The sequence below is a fragment of the Phalacrocorax carbo genome, chromosome 5, assembly GCF_963921805.1.
Source record: "Phalacrocorax carbo chromosome 5, bPhaCar2.1, whole genome shotgun sequence".
Classification (NCBI taxonomy): domain Eukaryota; kingdom Metazoa; phylum Chordata; class Aves; order Suliformes; family Phalacrocoracidae; genus Phalacrocorax; species Phalacrocorax carbo.
The window spans coordinates 30157677-30179524 of NC_087517.1; the positions used below are offsets into that span (position 1 = coordinate 30157677).

At 41.8% G+C, this 21848-nt stretch overlaps 1 protein-coding gene across 4 annotated transcripts in view; it reads right to left on the reverse strand.

Moving 5' to 3' along the window:
- Nucleotides 1–230: 230 nt before the first annotated feature.
- KLF7 (KLF transcription factor 7) overlaps nucleotides 231–21848 on the reverse strand; it is a 64196-nt gene continuing 42578 nt past the window's right edge. For 2 of the 4 annotated variants that reach the window (XM_064451835.1, XM_064451836.1), the window contains 2 exons: nucleotides 14659–14782; nucleotides 231–7738 (listed from right to left, as the gene is read on the reverse strand). In XM_064451835.1, the coding sequence (XP_064307905.1) occupies nucleotides 7687–7738; nucleotides 14659–14782 (176 nt within the window). In that variant the 3' untranslated portion in view covers nucleotides 231–7686. The remainder of the gene's footprint in view (nucleotides 7739–14658; nucleotides 14783–21848) is intronic. The other 2 variants (XR_010373033.1, XR_010373034.1) reach the window with 2 other exon arrangements.

The window sequence follows — 21848 nt, forward strand, 5'->3', positions numbered from 1 at the left end:
GTGCAAAATGAAAGTCCTTCAAGCAATGTTGTTTGTTTTTTTTTTTTAATAGGGAGCACTCATACTTTTTTGTTGTTGTTGCTAAAAAAACCTCCCCCCCAACCCCCCCCCCCCCCCCCCCCCCCCCCAAAAAAAAAAAATAAAAAAAAATTTCTAATTTGTAGTAGAGAGCAAGAATGGTTTCAAAGGACAGGAAAGAAAACAGGTCACTTTGCAAAACAAGAAAAATAACTCAGCCTGCATTATTATTTTTTCAACTAGATGAGCAGACATGCAAAACTAAGGCCTTGTTTCTAAGAGAAAAGCTGTCATGGTTTGTACACAGTGATTTCAAAGCCAGCTACTTACATTGGTGCAAGAATCTTCCTGTAGAGGTATCTGAACTGGGTGAAGCATTTCTTACATTTCAGATTAACTGCATAGAATGCCAACGGAAAATCAATCCAGGCAATCAAGTAACAGGTGCAGCCGCAAAGGGTTTAACTAGACTGATATTTTAACACAGGACAACTTCTCTGGTAGAGACATGGCCTTGGTAACAAAGTAGTGTTTAAACCAGTGTTTTGATCTACTTCCAGAATCTGACAAGCCTGGGGTTTAAAATACAGAGCGACAGGTAAAATGTATGTTGCAAAATATAAAGAAATATCAGCCCTTCAGCCATCAGGCCTTCCAGGGACTGCATGTTAGCTTTTCGTTTCCCCGAGAGCCCAACAATAAAGGCTAAAATTGTCACCTTTCTGTCCATTCTAGTTCACTTTTAGTGTGTACATGCTAAGCCCTCCTTCCCCTCCCTTCCCACCTCCCCTCCCAACCCCCAGATTTGCAGCCTACTCATTCACAGTACACAGCAACATGTATTTCCCAGCATTGTTGAAAACTTTCCTACAGAAGCTGACATGATTCCTAAAATGCAGTGGCAACAGCAAGTGCCCTCCCTAAATCAAAGCAATAGGCACGGTTGGCTACTACAAACTGTAAGTCAGTAGCTCAGTTTCCTCTTCTGTGTAGGTAGATACGGTATACTGTTGTACACCCACACCCACACCGAGACAGGGTGGAGAACCTGTTTTCTGGCAGTATATAGAAGTTAAGACCAAAGCACTTAAAAAAAGTCATCAAAGCTTTCATTTTGAAAATTGCAAAGAGTTCCAACTTCAATTATTACACAAAAAAATGCCATTAACAAGCATTAAGGAAAATTATAAAACCCTGTTTGAAAAATGATGCCTGCATTTGAAAGTTTTCAGGTAGGGAAACCCGTTCTTGAGGTGATAAAAGCAGCCTACCCATCCCCCCCATCTCCACATTGTTATGTATATAATTTATATATACAACTATATCATCATATATATAACTTATATAGCACGAGTATGTCTTGAACTTCTGCCTGTAAGAGGGAAGGAAAGTCTCAGCTTTACAAGACAGATCTTAGTACCTGGTAGGCCAGATCCTACAGTTCTTACAATGCTAAATCTTGCCACTGAAGCCAATGTAGAGCTGTGGAGGAGAAAGACTGCACTAGTCATCCCATAACTATTAATAAAAAGAAACACAAATGTGACAAAAGGAAGAAGAATATCCAAGCTTGATCTGGAAATGATCATTCAAGAAGGCGTAGATTTAATGCTAATGAAAGACAGGCAAGTCTTGTCAATTAGTAGTTGTAGTATCTTGGGAGGAAATAATTTTCAGTCTTCAAGACAGAGTTAAATAGTTATTGTCAAGCATTGTTTTTGTTCTTGGTACGTGGGGATCTGATATCAGCAAAAAGCACTTCAAAAGAGTGTTGGGTTAAAGGTGTCACCCAGGATACGAAAGCTTAAAAACAGTCTTACTAGATAGAATGACAGGATGTGCCAAGTTCTGAATGAAATCAAGAATAGAAGCCCTTAATCCACTGGGTGCTGGCCTAGTAACATTAAATTATTTACAAAATTTTCCTCTTTTTTATTTTTTAAATTTAAAGATTTTGACACACATTAAGGGAAGAGGCAGAGAAAAGGAAACACTTAAGCAAGTTGGATTTTCATCAGTTTTGTCAAAAGCACCAATTATGACCTCTTTTATACACAGATAAACAAAGTATGTTAAATAGAAGGAGCAACCTTTTTATTAGAGACAGCTAAAAAGCCCAAATTGTCTAGGGCCAGGTAAAAACGAGGGAGGAAGCCTTGTTTTGTAGATATCAGAAAGGTCACAGATAAGATACACTCAATCACAGAAACCAGCATATTGATCAACTCCATTTTAGCCATACACCCTAGTGATTAGTTATCTTTTTACTCCTGAAGTTAAAACAGTTCCAAAAGCAAGGACCTAGGTGCTCCTCTTGAATTCAGGTTCTTTTTTCTCCATCTGTGTTTGGTCACTGCTTTCCATATATTAAGGTAAAATGTGCTAGCCTAAAAAACCAGTAAACCCAATTCCAAAAAGTCTGAGGAAAATAAGAATGAGTGAAAAAAAAAAATTGATGTTCACCTTTATAGAAATATATGTTGGCTTAGATTTCAGGTCCAGGAAACTACTTTTGAGACATCACATGGGTCTTCCAGGCTAGCAAAACTTGTTTCCCTAATATCTGGTTGGTCCCTGCAGCTCTGACACATCTCATGCTATGATATTGCTTCAAACTGGTTTGCTAAAGGTTTGGGGTTTTTTTTAAGATTTCTTCCTCTCTAAGTCTCTCCCTCATGAAGAGGCCTTATAAGGTTTAAAAATGATGAAACTATCAGAGTGTGAGAGAAACTCTACAGACCTGTCCTGCAGTCTGTTCTGCCAGCACAAGACTGGGAAGTACACATTTCACCAGTGAGAGATCTGAAATTAATCATAGAAACACAGTAAAATTAATATCGGAAGGTACCTCTGTAGGTCACCTAATTCAACCCTCTGTTTAAAAAACAGTTTAGTTAGATCAGACTGCTCAGGGCCTTGTCCAAGACATCGAAAGACTCTAGGATTTCAGACCATCCTTTCTCTTCTTTAATTGCCAATTTATCCAGGTAATATAATTTTCTAGATTAAGTACTGGCTATTGAAAAAGAACATCTCTAGGATAATGAAAAATACTCTGGACTCTGGAATCCCCTTTTCTGTTAGATCAATCTTTATATAATACATGTGATATTTTAGGTTGCTTTTTATTTCCTAAGGGGAAAAACAAACAGAACAAAGATGCAACTTGTTGGTTTGGTCTAAAAGTGAATAAAATATAGCATCGTGTGTCTTCATATTTGATATAGTATGAGCAAAACAGTACATTTTTAAGTTTAAGGTAAAACAGCAATGATTACATTGGTAAAACAGAATTTTGCTTGCCAGGCCTCAAGCTGGCAGTATAGAAACCCTATTTCTATAAGTATACTTTTATATACAGATTCAGCAAATCTGATTAGAAAAAAGTCTTTATATTGGTGCTTCGTAAGTAATTTTTCATAAGCCAGTTTTCAAAATAGAATCTTGTCATGGAGTATAGCTTGTCTCAATTAGATAATGGAAAAATCCAGAATAAATAAATTATATCAACACTGTAACTTATTGGAGCAAGTCTAACACAGCCACCATGAAGATCAGGTTCTGGAACACATGGTGGATGAATAGAGGCTGAGAGACATGGTTCAACCTTAGGAAGGGTAAGGGTAGATCTTATTGCTGTCTACAAATACCTAACAAAGGGTGTAGAGGGGGAGTCAGACTCTTCTTGGAAGTACATAGTGGAAGAGGCAATGAAAACAAGTTGGAACATGGAAAATTCTTACTTGACACATGGGGTTTTAATTTTTTTTCTTTTTTTACCATAAAGGTGGTCAAATATTGGACCAGCTTGCACAGAGAGGTTATAGACTTTTCATCCTTGAGGATATTTAAAACTCAGCTGGATATGGCCCTGAGCAACCAGCTCTAGCTGGAGGTTGGCCAAGATGGCCCCTGGAGGCCCCTTCCAACCTGCATGATTCTATGATGACTGTTCTGCTCCAAAATATTGTTTAGCTATTCACAAAACCTCACATTTGCTTTAGTTGCTTCCTCTATGTACACTCTTTTGTGAGGCTTTTGTCTCAATTTGTTCTCATCATATCATTCCATGGCCTTGGAAAACACAATCTGACTTTCTTATAATGGCTTCTCTTTTGCAAATAGGCATAAATCTAGCATGAAGGAAATAAGGTTAAACTACTCCTTTCTATGTCTGGATAACTCGGTCCTCAACTGTCACCAAATCATCTATTTATGGGTTTGCTTCTAAGAAGTCTTAGAGAGAGGATTAGCTTTTCCTCATTAGTCTGTTTCTACTAATAGTTTACAAATAGAGGACATCTGTACAACTTTAGCAAGGAGACACAGGCCCAAAAAGGATCTAGCTATAACAGATTACACAAGCTTGAAGTGCACAGCTTAAAATATCTGCGAAGAAACAAACTTGTCATTATAAAAATGAATCCTGGAATGTGTCACTAATTATGCCTTTCCAAAATGGAGACTCTTCCTGCAAAATACCAGCTATGGTTTGAAATTTTAGTAATGCCTAAGACACTTGCATATGAGCACCCAAAAACTGAAGTCCAGAGATTGACTGAATCCACCATGTATACAGGTGAAAAATATCTCCCTTTACAAACAGAAGAGATGGTCCTAAAGCCCAAAATTTGGCTTCAGAGTTCAAGACCTGCTACAGAGAGAGCCTGAGAAATCTGAAATCTGGTTAAGTCTCTTATCCCCCTTTTCTCTATGTTTTTAGGCTATTTGGATCCATGATTTAGATGTAGGCCTGCCTCTAGAACAAAATAGTCAGATATTTCAGCACATATTTTTCCATGGGGCCCTTGTTCTGCCATATTTAAATAAGATGTCAACAAGACCATAAATGACAACTGGAAGTAAATAAACAGTCTTGCTTGATTTTTTCCATTTTAAATAGAGCCTGTCACTTAATAATTAAGGTTTGTAGACTACTGATAGGATGTCTAAAGGCAAGTGCATTCAGAGGTCAAAGAAGGATATTTATGCAGGTTCACAGCCAATGAATATCATGGTGGTGGTTTTGAGAGCACACACTTTAGGACACTACAGTAATGAAATTCTAGGATTCTCTTATCCCTTTTTTAATCTAATGCACTGACTGGATGCTCTACAGTTTCACACAGCTGAGGTTTCAGTTCCCATTAGACATCTGGCAGGATGCTCTATATATTCCAACATAAATTGGATTCTAGGGCCCTCAGTCCCAGTGGAACAGCTGGGTGGAATGGCCATAAAAATTATGCAAATACAGAAGTAGAGAAATACGAGATTGTCAGCAAGCAGTGCTCCGCAATTTTTAAATGTATACGTATATATATAAGCTATATATATACACATATAGAGTACAGTTAGTTTTAAATCTTTGGAATAAACTCAATTTTCACTCTCTCTCTCTGTCTTTCTATTTTTTCTTTCACTCTCTCTCTTGCTCTCTCTCATGCTCTTACCATGAATGTTACACCATTGTCCCTAAAAGATGGTTAGATTTTGGTCCATATTTCATGCCATATGGGCCAGACATCGTATTTCCCCCCTGTCCCTAAAGTGTTCAGTTGACAGTCACAGTGTTTTGTGAAAACTGTGAGGAAAAACAGCATCTTTCGAGTAAATTCAATCTCTCACTGGAACCAAAGGTTGCAAAATGCTGAGAATTCAAGTGCCAAGGATCCCGGTGACGGCTCTTAAACATCTATTGAGTTTCTTGTTTGTTCTTTTTTCCCCTAAGAGTACAGTTTTACCTCCCAAAACATAAATTAAGGGAAATATTTAACAGTCAATGAATCAAAACAGTCAAAGAAGGGCAGTTGGCTAATACAGTATAAAAGAGCAGCAACCATTTGTGGACCACGCGCCATTTCGTTTCATTTCTAGACACATCTTGTAGGGATGGTCCCAGAATATACAAAATATACAACCTAATGACCACCTGCCTGCTTGCATAGGCCATTTTTATGGTCCTAAATGCAGTCTTTGGAGTCAGGGCCAGTGCCAAATAGTTTCAAATGCAAGTTATGGTAAGATACATTTTTTTGTGTTTTTCTTTTGTAATGAAGACTTTAATCCACTTTGAGTCAACGAAATCAAATTATCAATAGGACTGAAGGGTGAGCATGAGACCTCCACTTCTCCTTGACGGTTCACACAGTAGGCCAAAATGGACCTCTAGGTTAGTAATACTTTAGACCAATCATTTGGAAAAGCCTCACTGCTGTATGTAAAATCCAACCCTTCCTTCACCGTTCACGCTGTTACATTTTTTTCATATAGGAGTGGGCTACAGCATCAACTTGATGAATGGAAAAGGAGGACTTTGATAAATTCTTTAAAAGGGTAATGCTGAATGAAGCCATTGTACTTGGAAGAGGTTCTCAACTTCCCACTCAGAGACTGGAGTAGGATTTTTGGCTTGTTTTTTTTTTTTTGTGTGTGTGTAAGATGCTCAACAAACATTAGCTTTAAATTAAAACGTCTGCAGGTGCTCTTTACACAAACAAAAGTCTAATGTTTTAAATTGATTAATAGAAGAACAGCAAGAAAAAGCAACATAATTAATCACTAAGTCACTGTGAGTTGTGGCTAACATGCTCACATGATGTGGAAGGAATCCTGTAGTCATGCCTGTGTGGCCAGTCCCAGACTGATATCCAGGTGAAGACAAGGAGTTCTGAAGATCACTTGTTCGTGGAGAAAAGAGAAAAAAATGTTTAAGCTTCCAAATAAGCTTTTGAAGTTTTTTGTTCAACAAATAAACAAGAAGTCCTAGCTATGGCAATAAGGTGAGGCCTACAGAGATATTAGGTGCTGTTTCTCAGGGGTTTATCCCTTGGCCACTTAGCCATCATGGCAGCAGCTTCCAGAGTCCCTAGTGCATATGTTGTGCAATAGCCGAAACAAAAATTAAAATAAAAACAACCAACAAAAATATAGTCCTTCATGAAGTCTACATAAACTCAGGCCAAAAAGAGGATATTTGTTTTACAAGTGTCACTCCACAGTCTACTGCCATTAAGGCCACTGGTATTGACTTAAAAGGATCTCAATAACTCAGTTCTCGGAAGAAGAACCAAAACCAAGACAGGTCAAAGTGTCTGTGAGAAGTCTGATGCACTGAACATTAGGAATTCTCAGACAAAGAACAAATGAACCAAGAGGTTAATTTTGGCTACCAAACTGGGATTTGGTTTTCTAGGTCATTGTTTTCCCCCCATCTATTTAAAAAGGAAGTTAGTGCTACAAATATGCAACTTCAAGACGACATATTCTCCTATTGAGTTGCACTGAGAAGCAAGTTAAATAAGCCCCTTCTACTGCCGTCCACCTGCAGGGAAGCCTCCTCCATTTTCTTTGATTTCCACTGGCAAAAACAGGAAACAAATCCAAGAGGAATGAAGTACTGTAAGCCACTGTTCCTTCTCATTGACTTCACTTCTATACCATTTTGCCGCCTGCATCTTCTCCCATCCAGCTGGGGCAAGGCATAAAGAACTGATGTACGTATTGAAGTATAATTGGGTGCATGACAGTGTGAGCGTGTGGTCTCTGTACAGAGGATTACACGTGATCAAGTTCTCTTCTCCTGCAAGGCAGCGTGTTGTAACTGGAGTTCTGTTTTCATCTCACAACACTTAGCTCAGATGACATCCATACCAAGTTGACTGATATTTAGATGTGTCTCTTCATGTGGAGAGCGAGGTGATCAGACCTGGAAAAACACCTGCAAAATAAAGCAAGTGAAAAATGAAATAAACACAGGATTTGGGAAAACAGGGTTCCTGCTCCTGTACAGGAGGAAATATATATCCAAGTTTAGAGACATTCCTTAGATTATCATGGATCACCACCAAACCCTGTGTGACTGACCTCTGTGACCACAGACAGCCCACTATCCTGGCTACCCAGCAACTAAATAAACTACTTTTCTTCTTTCTCTGTTACTCCCCCTCCCTCTTCTTTCACTGAGTCAAACATCAAGGAAGAGTGCTCATCTATGCACCTGTAGCACAAAATCAAATATTTAGTGTAAGTGTGTGCATGCATATAAAAAATGAAATAAACCAAGTCAGTTTTGCTCAAGTACTTGGCAACACCAGTTTAAAAAACCACCACCTCTCTAAAGTGCCCAGTACCTGCAACAAGCACCAAAGTATGACGCCAGTTTTGAAAGCTGAATTCTCATTTCTCACTCCAAACTGGAAGTAAAGCTGGTTCAGAGTTTGGAAGCTGACAATCCATCAGGCTACATATCTCTCCCTTTCTCTCTGTTGGGAATTGGGGTGATAATATGTGGATGTTGATGAATGCTATCTCCCTGAAGGATGTTGACAGAAGATAAGGTATTACGCCTATTTTGTGAAAACTGAGACAGAAGGCAAGGAAATTGTAAATCACGCAAGAAGTGTGGTAAAAACAGGAAAAAAAAAAAAAAAGGCCAGGACTTCAGCTTTCAACTTCTGTTCTCTACCCACCAAGCAATTCTTCTCCATCTCATAAGAAAACGTATGTTTTGACATTCTTAACATGTAGATGGATGCTGATGAGACGGACTTAAGAGTGGTGACCCCAGAGAACTAGTTGAATTTTAGGGCTGTTCTAAACATGCAGTTAACTGAGAATAAGTTAGGGCATGAATTTGAAATGAAGCATCTATTCTTAACTCCCTCTCTAAAGGCTTATGACTGCTGCTGCCTTTTGAAATTACTGCATCCACTTGGGAAGTGGGTTAAGATACTCAATAAAACACACTTAGTCCAGGAGAAGAGCAACCCCACAAACAGTTAATCAGGAATTACTATTCTAGAACAGCTGCCTTATAGTAGACATGCTGCAGGGCACTCACAGCAGCAGGAAGAGCAGTCCAAATTCAGGCTCTTCACCAAGCTATTGTCAGAGTGATCAGGGGAATAAGTTCTCAGGAGGGCAAGTGCTTTTTTCCCCTGTTATTCAATATATACTCCATTTTATCAAGACTGCCAGTATGCAAGAATATTTTTTCAACTTCATACCCATTGGAAATAGGATTGAAAGCACCAACCCATTTCACAACCACCATCACAGCGTTGTTAAAGACATGTATGGCACCAGAGAGCAAACCGCAGGACAAGCAGGCAGTGGTTCTGGCTGCCTACCCCAAAGCCCTAAAATGGAGGCTGACTGTCAGAGCAGCAGGACTCAGACACTCTCAGAAATTAGACTTTGACTAGATTCTTCAAGTTGAGCACTAAAAAACGGAAGGTTTCCAAGTTCTCTGCAAATCTTGGCTTGCCTTCTTTCTACCCTAAGCCATAAGACACTGGCTTACTTATTTTCACTAATAGCAAAACACATCTATTATAAATATCACACAAAAACCACATATCTGTGGCTTTTGAGTAAACTGTTTTTGTAGGCTCCGAGGGCATCATGAAAAGCTACTCCCAGAACTAACTTCCCTGGAATGTCTTTTCACTGCCCCACAGAATTAGAGTATAAAGGAGCCACTAATATCGGTCTGAAGAATATCCAGATGGCTTATTGTGAGAATCTGGACAGCTCATACACGGGCACTGAATGTTTTTCCAAAAAAGCAGTAGTTGCGTATCTTGTATTTTTCAGAAAGAAGAATGTAAAAGAACAAATTAACTACTCAGTTAAAAAAGCCAAATCCAAAGATAAAAAAAAAAAAGATGACTCAATCTAAAGGCAAACACCTGGAGGATAAACACCCTAAGCAGAGAAAGGCTGAGAAAGAGAAGAACTATAAAAATGAAGAGACTTTAAATAGTTAGGGAATCTTTTCTGTCCCACTGGCAGTAATGCCCTGCATGAGCCATCCGTCTGCATCTACATGCAGAGATGAGAGATCAAGAGGTCTATTTTTAAGACAAACTTCATAAGAAGGCAACTTTTGCCAGAAAAGCTACTTGTCTTCTATGGATGAGCATAGCTCTGCTCAAGTCAGCTGGTCTCTACTAATTTGTAGCAGCTTACTTGGGGGTTAATACCTTCAGAGTGGCAAAAATTAACAAGAAAGGCTTCAAATAGGATAGAGGCTGCATTCCTCCAAGCTCCTATGAAGCACAGCGAGACAGACATGAATCTGACAATGGACACCTGGTTTTCAACACAGCAGGCTCAGCACAGCTAGAATTTTCTAGCCCTACAGTGCCAAAATACACCCTTGGACCAACATCCCTCTTGTCAGTCTAAACTGAGAAAGCAGCATACACTGGCTACAAGGGCTGCCAAAACAAAACAACAGCTTGAGTGGCTGCCAAAAAGACATGCACCAGCTGGCACTTCAGTCTAGGACTAGTCATAAGACCACTACCCAAGCATGGCTTTTCCTTTCCAATTGTCTCTATTATAGATGCAACCCAGGAAATTGTATGCTGAGTCACAATACAGAAAGATCTGTTAAAAATATGGATTCAATATATTGTTTCACATCAGTAACCACAGTATTAGCATCTAGTATATTTTTCAGCCCTATAATATTTTTATAGCTAATAAAATGGTGCCATATTTGCCAATCTACAGATAATAAAATGGTACAATACTAATTCTTCACATTCTCCTGCCGACTAATTTAGCTAGTTCTATCTCTTGGTAAGGCTGGTGGATGCAGACATTTATTTTCAACAGTAAAACAGTTCCTACAAAATTTTGCCACTAAATGACACTGTCAAAAAAAGCTATTGATCAGCAGACATGGTTTTTTTTTCCTTCTGGAATTAGAGGCAGCAGTGGAAGAGGCTCCACAGGATAAGCTGTCAAGGGAAACTCCTTTCTTCACAAATTAAGAAACAGCAGCTTGGTTGTCTCTAGTCCTGCTTGTGAGACAAGACCTTGCTCCGCACCTCTGGCTCTACACCTCTTCCAATTCCAGACAAGCTCGGCACATTGTCTGTGGGCCCACCACAATCTTCACCATCATCCCTCCCCAAGTCCAGCTCTTCCTAGAAGGGATAGTTTATGCTAGAATAGGATACCCTAATTCTGAAAGTCATACAGTGATGCATGATACATAAATTCCCTGCTCCCAGACACGATTCCTTCCTTTTTCTTTTTGCTCTATCTCCTTAGCAACACAGTACTGCTCAGCACTGAAGCCTCTGCAGGAGAAAGAGGGAAGGCAACTACGATGAGAAGAGAATATATTGTTCAGCCATCTTTCTTACCAGCTGTGGATTCTCCACTGTGGGATATGTTCATTCCAGCTAAGTGTGCTCTTGGCTTACTGTCAAAAAGGAAACCACTTGCATGCACACACACGAACACATACATAGAGAAATATATACCCCAACAGTCTGGCACTAAGCTGCTATCTCCTAAACACATATTTATGCCGAAGAAGTGAGAGCTACTACCCTGTCATCCTCTTCCCCTTGGAGTGCTGAAGGCTTGCACTGTGTGAGGAACATAACCCTAGCCTGTGTTTCTGAAGAGCATAACTCCTGGGGAATGCTAATAGCCAGCATATCCCTGGTGTCTAGAAGGCACTAGGGACTTGTACATTGCTTTCCACTCAACTTTAGCTGATTCTCCTTTCTCCCCTGCTGCCACCAAACCACACACCATTTGCAGTACATATGGTGCTACTCAAACCAGTGGTAGTTTGCCAGCTATAACTAACAACGTGATCTGTGGGCTGCATGGTGTTGTGATAGGGCTGGGACAGCATGAGAAGAGAATCAACATCTTCTTACCTCTTTTGTTTTGAAATTGACCTGTACACAGAGGACATTAATACCCCTTTGATGTCCGCCAGAAGGTCAGAGACACAAATGCATCTGAAAACAGCCTGGGAAGTGAGTTGCAGCCAGACTCTGCACAGTATTCCCCTTCTTTGCTATCTGAATCACCACGTTCATGCTGTGATTGCCAGGGTATGGCCTTCACCTCTGAACAATAACAGGCATATTTTTTGCGCAAGTCAGTGTTGTTAAAAGCAGCCACAAAAGACTCCTTAAAGTTTAGCGAGCCAGGATGTCTGAGGGAGTGACTACAACTCCTGTCAATAATGGTGGGTGCAATAGAAGGTAGCAGTTCAAGTATGGACAAACTGTTCTCCAGCTGGGAACCCTGGCTCAGGAAGGAACATCTTTAACATTAAAAGCCTGTTTAAATAGCTAAGGACAGATTTAGGCACATGTTTCAGGGCTTGCTTGAGGTGACGTCTGCATTAGGTGGTAGTAGAGAGATCTCTGAATGAGAAAAGAAGGAAAAACAATGGTATGGTAGAGTGGGTCAAAAGAAGAACAGGCACTGTTGCTTTATGAGCTTGCAACAACTGACTAGGACAGTAATGACAAATCTGTCTCCTACCACCACACAGACATGGTGTGTGCATGGAGTTTAACAGTGCACAATCCCCAGAACTCTTAGCTTATTAATAAATATTTTTCCTTCATCTACAGATTCAGCTGAAGAGCAGAAAATGCATTAGATGATTGCAGGAATGCATGCCTTTACTGCAGTGACTGAGTTGCCACCAAAGAAAAAACCTAGGTAGGAAGGGATAATATGTAGAGGAGAAGAATGAATACTTGACAAAGGGCTGAAAGAGACTGAGGAGTTGAAAATACTGGCTGTATTTCTTTAGATCTCTGTTAAAAATATTGTCTGCCCTGACACAGAATCCCTGGGGCTTTTTGTGTATGTGTGTGCGTGCGCATGTGTGTTTGTGGAGCTAGGCTGGCTAGTTTGTTCTTCAGAGGAAAGAAAAGACAAAGACAATGCCTTACATTTCAAATGGGAATGTAACTGTTCTCCTTCACAGAGGTGCTTATACAAAAGCAGAACTCCAGAGGTCTCTACTTGGTTTATCCTGTCCCTCATTCTGAGCAAACAAAAGATAATGCAGGGATAAAACAAAAGACAATCCAAGAGGAAGCCCTCCATGGCGGAAGGGGCACGGGAAGAGGGGAGACAAGGGCGGAAGAGCACTCAAGGAGATGAAGCTCTTGGAAAGGCAGGATGTGAAAATGATCAAATTTCCTTCCCATAAAAGGATGGGGTCCCTTGTTTATGTCCCACACATCCTCTCTCCACACATGTTCTCTGCTGGTCTGGTGTACCCAGAGGCTTCCTAGAGCCTTTATTGTATTACAAAATGTTTCCTTATCAGAACAGAGAACCTTAGTGCTGCATTAAAAAGATGGGTAATTTTCTTAAGCCTCTTTTAAAAAAATATATAAATAGGATTAGCTGGATAACATGTTCAGATGCAAGCACATTATTTGATTACTCAATAGTGGATCCAGTTTTCACCCAGGGCACTGCCAATCTCCAGCTGGGGAGGTACGAGGGGGAGCAGTGCTCATTGTTCGATCCTGGCAGTGCTGTCAAGAGTCATTACATGGGTAATTGCTTTTGCTCCACCCTAATTTCTTATCAATTTGGATTGGGAATGGGGAGGAGAGTTTTCTTTGTTGTTGGGGTTTTTTTTTCTAAATTCAGAGAACCCAGCTTTCAAAAATGCTCAGCACCAAGCAAGGACGACCAGTTTTTTTCAGATTAACTCATCATTGATTCAAGCAACTAAAGCAGTGAGGACTGCAAAAAGGAATTGGCAGTGAGCGGCAGCGACCATGGCTCTCACTGGGAGCTGCTGGCTGTTCAGCTCACCAGGCATGACTGGCCCCTCATTTCTGAGTGCCCAGAGAATGACTGTTGCATGACAGGCTCTTCAGGAGCCCTGGCTCTGGGCATCTGTCAAGCTTTTAAATCTGGGCCCACACAAAATGAAGGTGCAGAGTATTTCCCACATCAAACAGATATCAAGGGTGGGATTTAAAACTGTAGGAAAAGATGCACTAATTAGCAGGAATGTGTAGAGATCACTGATCCTACACAAAACAACACCGTGAACTTGAATTGTCAGATGTGCCTAAATCACTCCTGTGCTTTTGAAAATGAGGCCCTTTGCTCTCTTGTGTTGACTTTCCCGTTTCATCTCGGGTAGCATGGAGCCCTGGACTCAGTGGTAAGAGAAGACAACAACTGTACAGAAATTAAGGGCTTTTCTCCTAGATATTTCCTATAGATTTGTGGCACAACAGCCACACACACTCTCCATCCCCCAAATCATATACCTGCGTACTTGTGGGGCCCATCAGATTCTGCTGACCACTCTGCTGAAATGCAGGCAACCAGTGGTGGTGCTTTGGGTAGCCTTTGAAGCAGAGCAGGTAGAGGGAGCTCTGCCTCTATGAGGGCAACCAGGAGATGGGAAACTGTGGAGAAGCTTTGTTGGGAGGTCCAACACTGAAGTGGTCTAGGGCCTTCTGGACTTCTCGGCTTTGAGAATATTAAGAACAGCTGCCCTACAGACTGAATCCTGTGCCCACAACAGACACTGGTAGGTTTCAGTCAGACCTATGCCTGGTCCCACATCTTCCTCTGTGCTGTGGGATGGAAATGGTTTAGGCTGCTTTGGAACTATTCCTCCTCTGCCAGCCCACCTGGCCACTGAGGCAGAGAGGACAGGGGAAGAGTGGAGGGGTCCCTTCCTCTCAGGGATCAAGGCAGCGGGACAGGAGGCCAGAACAGACCCCTCTGCTGGGAGCCAGGTCTCTTGTCTCAGGGAGCTGGCAGCTCCATGCCACTCACAAAGTCCACATGTTGCTTGAACACCGTGTTAGGATGCTGCATTACCTGTCACAATGGTTGCATTTAAAGGGCTTTGCACCCGTGTGCTTTCTGTAATGCCTCGTGAGCTCGTCGCTCCGTGCAAAACGCCACTCGCACCCTTCCCAGGAGCACTTGTAAGGCTTCTCACCTGCAGAGGGGAGGAGAGAACAGTCAGCATGGCAGCAGGATTACTGAGCACTCAACTTGCAAGCCCTGTGTCCTCCCACCTCACCTCTGTCCCTCTCAGGCAGGTTAGCCCATCACACAATTCATGGCCAGTGTGGGATGTAAACAACTTAGGTCTTATGATGCATTGTACTGAGGATGGATCCAGTCCAAATTTTATCACTGCTAAAATTCTTGCACAACCTTATTTCTAACAAAACCACCCAACTACTCTTCAAAAAAGCCCTCAGAATGTCCCCAAATGCCTGTCCTGCTGTGTTGCTGGAGCCTGACTTTCAATCAGCTTTTCACCTCACACTGCCCTTGCCAGATGAATTACTGTGGTACTTGTGAGTGGCTGTACAAACACCTGAACACACTGCAGGTGTGCACCACTCCAGAGCGATCACCACCATTGCATCGCATGCTTTACCACAGCCGTCATTTACCCGTTACATGGCCAGACCCACATATGTTCCCCTCAAACTTTCATGCCCGCTGACCCCTAAGACTGCACCTTCTTTAGTTGCTTCTGACAATAAAAATAGTTCCTTGGCTCAAGAAATTATGCATCAGAACAGTGAGTGCAAGAGGAGGTACATTTTCTTCTTTAAATCAGCTGGTCCTTCAGTTTTTTTGCACTACACCTTTATCAGCTGTTATTCTGCCTGGTATTAACCATACCACTGAAGGCAGTGAAATGGTACAGTAATAAGACAGGAGAGATTCTGGTCTGCTGTGTTAACGTTTACCTATTTTCTAACACAAACCAGTCTCTGTGGATCAAACTCTGCCATGGTGTAACATTCGTGGAGTCATTAACATCTTCTGATGGAGAATTCCAAGGTCTCATGCCTCCCCTTTCTTACACAGTACACGTGTATTTGAGTGCATGCAAATGTATCACCTCCCCCCAGAACAAATGCTCCAGTGCATCTGCTCTTATATAAACTCCATGTCACTATTCCCCACGCAGTCAGCACCGGATGGATGCATTAGAAGAGGAGGGAGCCAAGATAAAACACAGACAAGAAATCACTTTCACTACCAAGCTTCTAAGCTGGGAATTATAAACGGAGAAGGGATTATTACTTATTTATTTGTTCTTAAAATTGCTAAGAAAGTGATCTTAAAAATCCCACCACTGACCAACTGAAGTTGCAGTCTGTATGACCTCTCTATGCCAGTCACGTGAAACAATCAGTTGACCACAGCAGACAAATTTCTCAGTGCAGAGACGCAGATTTCTATATTTAGCATGTCTATTCAGCAAGGAGTGAGATCTCATAATGGGGGACCTATGTATTTCAAGGTGACAAATTGGAGAGGCCAAAAGAGCAAGAAATTTGAAGAGGGGAAGAGAATTGCATCAGAACACATGGGCAAAAAAAAAGCTGTTCTCTGGTAAGTTTCTGCAGACTTCTTGTTGCACAGGCAGCTCTGTTGCACAGTGGTCATCCACCCCAGAGAGAACAGCAGAGTGAGCTGAGATATTGGCTGGAGCTAAGCTGTTTTACTGGCCTCTGAGAAGTTTCTTTGGCTCAGTAGCTCAATTAAAGGATTCATTGGGGTGAAGCAATGAAGAGGGGGCAGCAGCCAGCAAGACTTCACCAAAATATCCATTTGTCCCTCAGTCCCTGGATACAGAAAGGCCGGCCTGTATGTCTCTGTTGTGTGCCACAGTCCACCATGGGAAAATGCCCAACAGGACAATGGACTGAGCCAACAATAACACCACCCCACTTAGATTGTGCCTGCCTGGTCATCTCTGGAGACTTGCCTTTTGTTCTTTTTTTCTTTTAATAGGATTTCTTCAGGAAAAAAAAAAAGCAAGAAACTTTTTGTTAGTGAGCCAAGTGCTGCTGTCTTGTTTCTGGGCTGGTTACTTAACTATAATTCAAGCACTAAATTCAATTCAGTTGCAGTGCTCTCCCCCTGCCCAAGCCTTTGACATCCTACCTGGCACACTGCAGCTGCTCTCCCCTTCTCAGAAAAAAGGGATTTCCCCAGCCCTGGTCATGTCTATGATGGTGCACCAGTTTTGTCTGAACAGTTCATGCATTATTTTTAAAAGCTGTCAGTAAACAAGCCTCGATGATAATTCAGCGTTCTCAGTTCTCTGACGCTCTCTAGTGCCTACCTTAGAGTGGAGACAGCAAGGCAGACAAACTGCGTTGCAGCATATGTTTGCTACGCACGCTGCAAAGCAAACACAGAAGACAACTGCTCAGCCAAATCTGGCAGGTACAGCCAGTCTGAAGATACAATTGCCTACAGAGCAGAAGGGTGAAGGAAAAACATCCTGGGCCTTCTGTGAAACAAGGGCTATTAGGACAGAAGCCGAGTTTGGCTTGTTAACATTTGTCAAGAACTTTGAAAATGCACAGTGCTATACATAGGTTCCGAGAGACAGAAATGCCAAGTATGATTACTGGTAAGCCCATGGGATGCCACATATCTCTGTTACTTGCTGCAGGGACTCCTCTCGCAAGTGTTCCTGGTCTGGCCTTGCACAGCCCTGAGCTAAGTTTTGTTTTCAGATGTTACTCCTCTGTAACCCAAGCCCTGTTCCACAAAATGTCAGACAGTACCTCTTTGTGCTCCAGACAGCAGGCTGGCATAAGTGTTCCACGTAGAACAAGATAAATGCAAAGGAGCATGGTGACCTTTTAAAGCCATGTCAGATGGCTCCTTGACCCACAGACCTCAAAGCAGTTAGATTTCCTGCCCTCCTGCAGCTACTCAAAAATATGAGAGGCCAGGAGGAGAGAGCGCTCCATAGCCCTGCACTAAGAACAAACTGCTTCTTTAATGGCTGCTTTCACCTTACCCAAAGATGATATGAAAGTGTATCTTGCCGAGGTGTACATATGTAGGAAGCACGGGAATGGAGAAGGGGGGAGGGTCCTCCTACCTCACTACTGGCAATGGCAGAGAGAAGAAATGGGAAGGATCCTTTCCACGTGCTAGGGTGCTCTTCTCTTGTTGCAGAGCATTAGTGAGAATAAAAGGATAGATGGTGAAATCCTCCTCTGCTGAGGGCAATGGCAAAACTCCCACTCACTTCTACAGGGCCAGGATCTCCTCCTTTTTAACAAATTAATTATGAGCTTCAAAATCCAATTAAAAATAGGAACATCACGGAGCTGTGCCACACTGACTTTTTCAGGCTCTAATTCCTCAAAATTAATAACCGCGCTTAAAACTCCTGCTTATGAGCCACTCCCAGGAAGGAGGCTCTACTCCTTAAGTCACCTTTACACAACACAAAGATCGGTGCAGTGCTTAAACAAATCCATAAATCCACATTTATACAAATGCACTCAATGGAGCAGCCAATGCACATCCAAAAAGAAGCCAATACCCAGATATGCAGCTGTTTCAGTTCAGAACGCGCTCCACACCGTGAGGCTGGTTCAGCTTTCATACATCCACAAGCACACCTGGGAAGGGCAGGCAGCCAGAAATGCAGACACACATTCAAGCAGCAAATTACACAATTTTCTGAGATGAGCACTAGTTGTTAAAACAATATACCATTTGCTTATGGAAAATCTTTTAGAACTGACCCAGAATAGTGGCTTTCAGCTTTTTCTAATTTTTTCCCTGGGAGGTGGAGACTGCTACCTAGTGATTTCAAGCTTACTGACCACACTCCAGTTTCCTTGGACAGCATGTGTATCAGAGAGCAGTGCAGCACAGTAAAGGCGAGCTGTTGAGTGAAACAGTGGGTTCGCAGGACCCAGCAACCACACTACGTGCATTTGAAGGTTGTTATTTCTGGCTAGCCACAGCCTGGTCCTGTGGCCTGAACCCATCTGTAGGTGAAGCGTGCCAGCTGTGCACTTGCAGAGCACCTCCCAGGACAGGCCATCCAAAACCATGTCTGTGCTCTGGCCAGGCTGAACCAAAGCACAGTGAATGGGGGCAACCAGAAGACTCACTTCAAAAGCGGACACTTGATCACCAGAAAACACTCACATAGACACATCCTTAGCTGCCTGCTGAAGATCCCTGAGAAGCATCCTGCTCATGCCTGCAAGCGCAGAGATTGCTGTGCTGAAACCTACTGACTGAGAAGGACCTTATCATCAGAAAAGCTAGTGGTACAGAAACACTATTAGCCCTTCAGGTATGCTTTAGGGTTTCAGTCCATCGTGACTGCATGCTTCTGTGAAGCAGCCTCTCTTCATTGTGACTCTGCCCTGTGGTCATAGCCAATTTTAATCTTTTTATCTTCCTGGACCATATTTTCATGCCCTGAGACTGGGATGCTCCTCGTTCCACTTCTGTTTATGGTACCTCGTACTTCTAAAAGTACCTCCAAAGCACACTTCAATACCGCCTGGTCCTCCATCTTCCCTATTTCATCCAGTCTGGTCCAATTTGGCAACTGGAGGACGACCTTTGCAAATTTATGGGAAACATGCAATAGTGAAGCTAGAATTTATGAGTCATAACAAAAATCCATCAGACTTGGCAGCCCTGAAATCGGGTCACTATTCCTTTGGTGTCTAAGACAAATGCAAGACTCTAAATATTAGGCATCTAGTTATAAAAATAAACAAATGATTGGTGTAGCTTTCTCTTGAAAGCCAAAAATTTATCATATGAAAATATGAAAGAGCCAAGCACAGAATTCTAGCAACACTACTGTTGTAAACACACACTGGGTTCCCAGCAAAACTTGATAGAGCTGGGCTGGTTCTGCGATGGAGAGACACTGCACTGGTCCTTGAGACTTCTCCCTCTATTTTCCAGCCTTGGGCAGCCTTGGTGAGTTTCATCTCATGCAACTTCAGATATTGAAAGCCATCATCTGAAATAGCCACTTAAGCCTCTTTTTCAAGTTAATGGAGATGCAAAGGCACATCAGACCCCAGTCAGACTGGAATTGGAGGTGAATTTCTCTCCTTTGATGGTACAGGGGGCTAGGCAAGCAGCTCAGCTGCAGGCAGCTGTATCTTTGCTCTCCAGGCACAAAACAGAGAACATCAAGTTTTCCTTCCAACACATACTTAGATTGTAAACCCTATACAAGCCTTCACAATAAATATTTCCTCACAAAACACAGCAATGGGGACGGTGGCTCTTCTCAAAATCCAGAGGCCCCACGTCCTTTCCACCTACATCCCACATGCACCCTCTAGGTCCCCGGGGATATTTCTTTTGTACAAGGAGTAAGGCAGCATTTGCTACAGCCATCACACAGTGGCTGTTTCAACAGAGGGTGATTAGTAGAAACATTAGGTTTCAGGACACAGAGGTACAGCAGAACTGAGATCACCTGAGGACACTGTCATGATCACAAAACTACAGCACACAATGGACACTGGGCATATTATACACCTTATATTTGCATTACTTACTGTCAACCACAAGGGTTAAAAAGTCATGAGTCTAGTCTCCCATAGAAATAATGAGATTTTAAAAAAGAAAATAGTAATATTTAGAGATCATTTGCCTTCTGCTTTGTAGATAACCTAGGGCCATGATTTTAAACTTCTCTTTGGAGCCCTGCAGGCTAGAAACATTTTTTTACAATATACAGAGAGAAGAGTTCACTCTCTATTCCCTGGATTTCAAGAGTGGAGACTTTAAGAAGAAAACCCTCCAGATTTAGGGATGTGCATGAAAAAATCACAGAGTTTGCAATGCTGTTGGTTGAAATCCTGGCTTCATCAAAGTAATTGGAAAAATGCCCATTCAGGCTTGAGTTTCACCCTGTACCTTTACAGAATTAAAAGTCAACAAAGATACTATGATCACCCATCCATATCTATTTCCTTATGCCTCCCTTGCACCCCACCTTAAATACCATACCACAAACATATGTTGATTACAGTACGCTTAGTAAAACAATCAAGTAGTTTAAGTCCCCAGTTCTGCAATGAACTTCAGAGGAGAATTACAGTCAAAATCCTTGCTGGTATCTCTCCATGCTAAAACATGGTACAGTCATGGGAGTCCTTTTGCCAGTAGAACCAATTTAGCCAAAAATGCTTAAAGAAACTGAGGGAGAAAAATCCAAATCCTGTCTGTATGCACATTATGAAGTACATTCAAATAAGGCATTTGTTGTACTATGTTTTAAGAGCTCCTTAGCATTGTGCTGCGTAACTACACAAAACTAGCGTGCAAAAGCCTTGTTAAGAAAACAACAGAAACATCCCCTTAAAAATCACCATGTGTTCTAATCCACCGTGAATTATTTACATACTGTTTCAGGATTAAAAAAAAAAAAAAGTTTTATGAAAGAAACACAAAACATTTCCTTCCTTTTTAAAATCTGTGATTCAAAACTATTCAAAATAAAACTAGTTCTAAAAGCCTCAATTTCTAAAAATATGTATTGAAAGACAGCTTTAGCTACGCTGCTCCAAATGTGGTGTTCCTGGAGAACCAGACAAATTGCAAATTACAACTGAAAAAGGAATTAAATGCAAGATTTCTTGCCTGGATTTCTCCTGTAAGGAAGCTCTGGGGGCCTGAGCCTTGCAAAGAAATGTGTGAAGAATCAAGTAGTGTCACTGGCTTTTTAAGAGAGTATTTTAACAATTTTCCTTGCCACCCTATCTGAGAAATCCTTTTGGGACATGCTATTCCCAGGATGGTGACTGGGACCACGCTGTTGCAACAAGAAGCGGTGTCACTGCAGGACCACCCAAGCCATCCTTCAGAGGCCGGTGCCCATGGGGAAGCCATTGGTGCAGACACAAGTAGCTCAGGAATGCCAGAAGCTGGTGTGGTTTTCGGTGAGAAGCAGACCCCCAAATCACCTTACAGAGAAACACCGGCAGCCATTCGTATTTGCTTTACAGTTTATTACAAAAGTCTGCCACAGCACAATGAGATGCCTAATGTGGAACATCACCTTAACAATATTTTATATTTATGTAGCACTCTTGATCTCCAAGGGTCCCAGAGAGCTTTGCAAGCTACATACATGGCATATGAATGAAGCCAAGCCATAATTCTTCTAATTAGCTGAACATCAGCACACAGCATGTGGCACAACAGAAAATGTTACTGGTCACTCCTCTCTTCCT